Source organism: Dioscorea cayenensis, chromosome 19, assembly GCF_009730915.1.
Source record: "Dioscorea cayenensis subsp. rotundata cultivar TDr96_F1 chromosome 19, TDr96_F1_v2_PseudoChromosome.rev07_lg8_w22 25.fasta, whole genome shotgun sequence".
Lineage (NCBI taxonomy): Eukaryota > Viridiplantae > Streptophyta > Magnoliopsida > Dioscoreales > Dioscoreaceae > Dioscorea > Dioscorea cayenensis.
In genome coordinates, this window is record NC_052489.1 from 5,522,871 (window position 1) to 5,530,593 (window position 7,723).

General features: G+C 37.0%; 1 protein-coding gene across 1 annotated transcript; it reads left to right on the plus strand.

Annotated features, from left to right (window-relative positions):
- Positions 1-619: 619 nt before the first annotated feature.
- On the plus strand, positions 620-4,340 carry LOC120283537 (lipid phosphate phosphatase delta). The gene is made up of 8 exons (XM_039290237.1): positions 620-847; positions 944-1,039; positions 1,145-1,219; positions 1,312-1,442; positions 1,595-1,698; positions 1,918-2,046; positions 2,195-2,310; positions 3,698-4,340. The coding sequence occupies exons 1-8, from the start codon at positions 683-685 to the stop codon at positions 4,103-4,105; spliced, it is 1,224 nt and encodes a 407-aa protein (XP_039146171.1). The 5' UTR covers positions 620-682; the 3' UTR covers positions 4,106-4,340.
- Positions 4,341-7,723: the final 3,383 nt, after the last annotated feature.

Sequence of the window (7,723 nt, forward strand, 5' to 3'; positions counted from 1 at the left end):
TAGAGTCAAATACTCTCTCCCAAAAATATTTTTTTTAGTTATCTATTTCAATAGTTCAGTATTTTTTAAATAGAGAAATAAAATATACTAAATAAACCTCTAAATAAAATAAAATGGAATTGACTGAGAAGTATTATTTAAATTTATTTTGATAAAATTTATAAATGATAAAATAAAAGACAAATGAATACGGAAATACACTAGTTATGTTGTCTTGACTGACTTCATAAAAATAATTTTTTTCTCTCTCTATACAACTATAGAGAAAAAATAAAAAATATTCTTCACACAAAATACCTACAAAACATTCAAAAATAAATTATAATATAAGAGATTGAAAATTTGTTGGAATTTGAAATCATTTGATCACAAACACAGATAATCACTCAAAACTATTCAAACCCAAATTTGTACGCAAATTAAAGTGCAAGCTCAGACCTATTCAATGTGCCACACCTACTAACAACGGTCCAGCACATGGATTTGTACTTGTCAATTGTCATATGTCCGTAGGTCCCACATATGATATGACACAGTCTAGTGTGCGATTGAATCTTTGAATTGTTCCGGTTAGATTACCAAAACAAACAGGGCCTGCAAGTGTTATAAATGCAAGAATACACCACACTGTTTTGAGAAGATTGAGGAAAAGAAAGACAATCTCTCTCTCGGAAAAGAAAGAATGAAGGGAAGCATGTCGGTGTGGCAAGCAGCATCCCTCTCCTGCGTCCTTGGATGGATCATTGCTTCATCGTTATTGTCATTCACGGTTAGGTTGAGATCTCTTGTCCAGCCGTGGGTGACCCGCCATGTCGTTGCAGATACCCCTCTTATCCTGAAAATCCAGGTCATCTCTATTATACCTTTTTGATGATGTTATTGGGTTCTTGATATGTTCTGTTAGGAAAGTTTTTGATGTTGATTTGATTCTATTTTTACACAGGCTTTTCAATGTGCGTTTTTGGATAATTTCTTCTCTGTGCTTTCCTGTGCTGTTTCTGTTCCTTTCTATACTGCCTTCCTTCCCCTCCTTTTTTGGGTAAAAGTTCAGCCTTTTGATCAATTTGTTGTTGTTGTTGTTGTTGTTGTTGTTGTTTAGTTTGAGCTTTATTCCGTTTTTGTTGTTGACTTTTTTTTCTTCCAGAGCGGGCATAGCAAATTGGCGAGACAGATGACTTTGTTGATGGCATTTTGTGATTATGTTGGGTGTTGTATTAAGGTGAGAGATTATAATTAATTGTTGCCTTCTCCGTGATTGAATTCTTATGTCTTTTTTATTTATTTTGGTTGTTGTGTTTGATTTGCAAATAGGATATGGTATCAGCACCTAGACCGAGTTGCCCTCCAGTAAGGAGAGTGACAGCTACACAAGATGAGGAGGAACATGCCATGGAATACGGCTTGCCTTCTTCACATGCTCTCAACACGGTTTGCCTGTCTGGGTATTGCCTCCGCCTCCCTTCTTTGAATCTAGAAATGACTTTTGTTGCTTAAATTAAACACTTCTATTGAAAATGATTAGTATATATGATGGAAATTTCTAGTTTGATTTTTTGTTTTTTGTTTTCCTTATTGTTGACATTTAGTTTCGCAGATATTTGCTTTACTATGTTCTGACCAGCGAAGCTGAGATGAATATCACCATGACTTTGTTTGGGTTGACATTGGTTTGTCTTCTTGTGGCACTGACTGGAATAGGTGAATATTTTGGCACACATTTATTGACTGATGACTTTTTCAAATTCTAATTTTGTATTTGTTTACAATTAATGTCTTTGTATTTATACCTGGTCAAAATTAGGATGAGAATCCAAGGCTAGGAAGTTTCCTTTGAATTTGGACTAAGATTGAGATTGGTGTAATTATTTTTTTTATATTCTTATTTAAGACCTGATTTAATTTTCCTTTTTTTATTAGGAAGGATATACTTGGGCATGCACAGCTTGATAGATGTTGTTACTGGAATCAGCATGGGTCTTATTATGCTTGCCTTTTGGCTTTTAGTCCATGGATACATTGATGACTTCATTATCTCTGGGCAAAACGGTATTCATCCTCAAACATAGTAATTTTTACAAATTAACATTTTTATTGTGATGTTTCTCACTACTTCCTTCTTAAGATGGGTAGAAAAGTTTGTCTTTGCTCATTTTGAAAACACTATTAAATGCTTTGTTGTTTTTTTCTTTTGCAGTCACTTCCTTCTGGGCTTGCCTTTCTTGTCTATTGTTTTTTGCCTATCCTACTCCAGAGCTCCCAACCCCGAGCTTTGAATATCATAGTGCCTTCACTGGTGTTGCATTTGGAATTGTAAGCAAAGACTTTCTCTTTAATTTCTTATGGAATTTTAATACTGTTGATTTAAGGACATAAAATGTTGATTTATAAGTCAGCTTCCTCAAACAAAGCTGTTTGAGATTTCTAAAGGTTAGACATTCTATCAAGGTGTTTTTTTTTACTACTGCATTAGAAATAGGAGTCAGCACTCTTACAAGAGAAAAATATCAGGAATACAGAGTTGCGTTCTATATCAATGATTTATATAAGTTCCTGTGTATGTTTTCAAAACGGCAGCTTTGCTGAGAGAAGTTGCATTTGGTCAGCAATGAGAGATAAATAAATTTTATTATATCTAGGATCCTATAATGTCATATTAGCTATTACTGACACTCATTCCAACTATGTATCATCTATGTGAAGTATGTGAAGTTGTAAGCATTGCTTGAGGATATTTGAGGAAGAAATCCTTAAATCATTTCATGAGGAACGAAGATAATTTATAGGAAGAAATTTGTTTGTTTGTTTGTTTTCTTTTTCCTTTCTTTTTTTTTTCGGATTCAAACTCTTGATCTTTGACTTCGAAGGGGAATAAGATACCAACCCTGATATTGTAGGGGTGGCAGAAAGTTTTCAATTTTGCATTTGAGTTTGCTTAGCTTGTTTATTCTCTTTTATGTCATCAAAACTTCTCTAGTCGAAATCAAGTCACATTTAACTTTGATGACATTAATAACCTCCAAAACAACAACTTGATGTAACTTTGATTTTTTTTTTTTTTGGTTTGAAAGGAATATTGAATGGGTATGATTTTTCTGTTAGGTAATTGCTCTCGGAGACAACTGACTGTTTTATGGCATCCTCTACCCAACTCTCAACTGGAAACTTCTCATTCAACTTTGTTAACACCAATTTTCTAATTACTTGTTTCAAAATGAACTTTGATGGGTTGGAGAAAATTAGTATACAACATTGAATATATAGTAAAAGAGATAGTTGCATGAATTCTTGGTGATTTAAAATGAACCAACTGTACGGAACTTGATTTTATTCTTGTTTGAAAGGAATATAGAATGGTGAATTAGTTTTTTCGATAGGTTATTGCTCCAAGATAAAATTCATCTGACTTGTATAATAGGTAACAACGATCTTCTAATAACTTTTATCAAATTGAACTTGACTGTTTGGCGAAGATTACTATGCTACATTCCAATAACTTAGTGGAACACAAGTAAGAGATAGCTACATAAATTGGCTTCTAGAAGATGATTCTAGTTGGAAATCTAATCCTAAGGATTCTTTTCATCTACCAATAACCACTGAAAGAGAAATACACATTTGTAATCTTTAATATCACAAGCGTAGTTGTTATTCTCATTCCTTGATTGTTGCCTAAATTGATTATGTATATGCCATGTAGGTCAGTGGAATTCAGCAGACCTATAATTCTTTCCACTCTGAAGAAGTTCCTCACATTTTTGGCCCTCAACTGCCCCTGATGGTATTCACCGGAAGGGTAATTGTCGGGATTCCAACAATACTTGTCGTGAAGTTCTGCAGCAAGGCATTGGCCAAATGGTTGTTACCTGTGGTTTGCAACACTTTGGGAATCCGAATAAGGTCATCGTGTTATATCCCAGCCCTAAAAGGGAATGAAAATGGCATGAAGTCGGAGAACAAGCAACCGGGTTATCTTCAGAAAATGGTTTCCATTTTTCCTCCCAAGACATATGAAGTGGACAATGGAATAAGATTTGTTCAATATGCAGGACTTGCTTGGTCAGTTGTTGATTTGGTTCCATCTCTCTTTTCTCATCTCAATATGTAGCAGTAATATATACTAAAAATTGAGAATTCATGTAATGTTGTTCACAGCTTATTTATATTGTTAGTCACTCATTCTTCTGAAGGGAGGTTGTAAATAGAATTTTCATTAAAATTTTTTTTTATTATTTCATATATGTAACTTTGCTTCTGTAAACTAGAGATCTTTTATACCCTGCTTTGACAGTTTACATTGTCAATGTTGTCAGGTGCCATTAAATATAAATATATTAGATATAAATTGGAAACTTGAGTAATTAATATATCCAAGTTGCTTTCTCCAGATTTGTGGGCTATAAAGAACGTAAACTAGGTAAGTTAGGGGGAGTTGATTAAGTGTGGCATGGATTTTGCATGGGGGCAATGGTTGGATTTGGACTTGTGGTGTTCTTATTACTGATTTGATATCTGATTCCCTGGTGATAACAATAATTTTTGTATTGAATTGGCGCTTTTATTTTATTTTATTTTTTATATAATAATATGGACAAATAACTTTAAACACTTGCCACTTTATACATTAAATTGTCAATTGTCAATTATGTTATTAAAGAGAATTAAATTTTTGACTTTCCGTTTTAAACACTTGTCACTTTATACACTAAATTGTCAATTATCAATTATGTTATTAAAGAGAATTAAATTTTTGACTTTATGCCTTAAACACTTGTCACTTTATACACTAAATCATCAAGTATGTTATGAAAGGGAATTAAATTTAACTTTCCGCTTTAAACACTTGTTACTTTATACATTAAATTGTCAATTATGTTACGAAATGAAAGAGAATTAAATCTTTGATTTTCCGCGTGCAAAATAATAATTTTACCATTCGGTGGTGCTCATTTTTTTTTAAATAATGTTTTTTTTTGGCAAATCTTTTATTTTTTTTTGTCATGGCATTTTTAAAAGCCTATTAAAGCTGGCTTTTTTTCCGATGTTCTTTTAAGTTAATTTACTCTTTTTATTACTTTTTATTTTCATTTTTCTCTCCCTCTTGATGTTTTTCTCGTGAAATCGCTAAAAACCCTTTTAAGCTTTAGTAAAATTGCCAAAAACACCCTGCTACTTTTTTGCAATCCCCAAAATCCCTCCTTTTAAACTCTATGTTTTTTTCAAACCTCCAAACCCCTCAGAACGGATGTGAACGGAGTGAGTTTCAAATTTTTTTGGACGAAAAATGCCCTTGCATGGGGAGTCGTGGGTCGCAGCCCATCTCGAGCGATTTGAGAGGAAGTGGGCGTGTTTTCCGTAGGGTAATCCCCGAGAGACTAATTTATTGGAGCCGCTTTATTTGCTTTTTTTCTCAACTCACGCCTTCGACTTTTCCATTTCCAAGCTTTCTCCGAAGTTGTCTCTACTGCAAGCCTCCAGAATTGGCATTTCATCGCCTTTTTCCCTTTCCACCCGAGTATCTCAAGGAGAAGTCCCCCAGCAACTAGTTGGCATTTCATCGCTTGCAATCTAAGGTATTGAGTATGGTTTTTATGTTAACTGCTCGCTACAAAGAAAGATTTTTTTCGCTTTTGTTTTGTGCTCTCGCTTTTTGTTGGAAGATATCAAGTCTCCGAAAGGGATTTCTACTGGGGTTTTGTTAGTCTCAGGGAGATTTCTGCTCGGGGTTTTGTTTTTGTTTTGCATTTTCAGTATGTATACACTATCGAAATAGTTTTTTCGATTGTTATGATTTAGTGTAATATTTATAATATACATTTCCCCTTTCGCTTTGATATGGTCTGCAGCTTTTACAAAGGAGGTTGACGCTTAAGAAATGAGATGTTATAGTTTAAAAATTTGTTGTCTCTGCTTAAGTATTCTCGCCTCTGCTTTAAAAAAACATGGGTCTCTGTTTAACATGTTATATCTCTGTTTAATAACTGAGAGTTTACCTTTTAAAACCTTATATTTCCGCTTAAATTTTTGTCAATACTGCATGTTGAATGTGTTGTTATTGTCGCAGTGCTTGTGATTATGGCGGTCAACCCTAGTTAATGGGCGATGCTATTTGACACCGGTCATGGAGACCTTAGTCGAATTGAAAAATAACATGACCCTCGACTACTCGGGAGATTATTCAAGGACACCGCTTGCAGCTGCTCATCGAGTCTGAAGCTATATACCAAGAGAGGGCCCTTCTTGATTCTCTTTTGCAAAGGTACGATGGTCGCACTCAATAAATTCGAGGATCGTGGAAAGCTCGCCGAGTTTCGGGACCCTCAAGATGTGGCCCTCGTTCTTGGTCTCGCGCTGCGATGGCGACGCAGTGGTCTTTCGTAAGAAGAAAAACCGAGTCAACGCTCGAAGGGCGTGATCTCATCAAAGACCCTACGAGAGACACAGAGACTCCATCAAGAGCACTCGTGCAACTTGTTCGACGGAGGGGAGAAGAAGATAATTTTTGTCAAACTCCCGATGGTGTACCTCATGGGGACAGTCCCTCTTCCCAAATATATCATGCTCGGTTCCGAATCGGATCGTTGATTACGCCGATGATCTACCGTACCATGGGGCGATACGCACGGGCGCAGCGACGTACAAGTGGCTTGCATGGAGGATATTCCACAAGTAGCCGCCCGAGTGCAAAGATAGATGCTGCTGGGAAGAAGACCAACATGTGGTACATTAAGGGTTGCTCGGTCGCGCTTAACGTCCCGGTTTTTACTGAGATGACCGGAACGGGGAAGAAAGTCCATTTCGCAAGATCCCAAGGATGTCGTGCTACGGTGAAAGTACTTACCGGAAGCAAGCGACGGTAGAAACGAGCTTGTCATCGCTCGAAGGATAAAGAGGTAATAAATCATGGACAATGTTTAACAGAAGTCTTTAATGTTTAAACATTTTTATTTAGCGCTTAACTTTAGTATTTACCGCTTTAAAAACTTATTCATACTCGGGTTTAAATATTTTTGTTCTCCGCTTAATTATATTCTATAACGCTTTAAATATATAAACACTATGTTTAAATATAGTTTTTATAGTTTAAAATGAATGATTTCGCTGAAATTGTTTGGTTTACATATGTTAGTTTCCGAAAGTGGTTCCGTGAACGTCAAGAAGAAATATTTGTTGGGGCCAACCGACTGGATGGATGCCATCGCTCCCGAACCACTTGCTCAAGGCGTGACGAGAGGGCACTTCATCGTGCGCTACTGGACGCCGCTCTCCTACTTCCAAACCCCACCACGCCGCACACATTCCTCGACGCCGGAGAAGCCCTCCCCTACCCCGGCAGATCGCAACAACCCCCTACCACGACAACGACAGCCCTCCCGATCGTGGCGCACCCGACCATGGCAGCTCCTTCGACCGTGGCAGTCCCACCGGTGACATTAGGCGAAGATGTCACCGCAACTCTTATGCGAGCATGCCGATATTGATGACCGAAGTTTCCTCGGCTTGTCGCTCGTGTTGAGGCGCTGGAAGGACGTTTCACAACCTACCGCGCCATCCCTCGAAAGAATCAAGCACCCGGACGAACGAGGCGTCGGAATTTGACGATGACGACATCATCGGGAAGGTCATTCCAAGGCGGCCACATTCAAGAGACTTGCGAAAAAGAGGAGAACAATATCGCCTCCGTCTCCACCGCCGTACCGACGATGAAACAATAGCAACACCATCC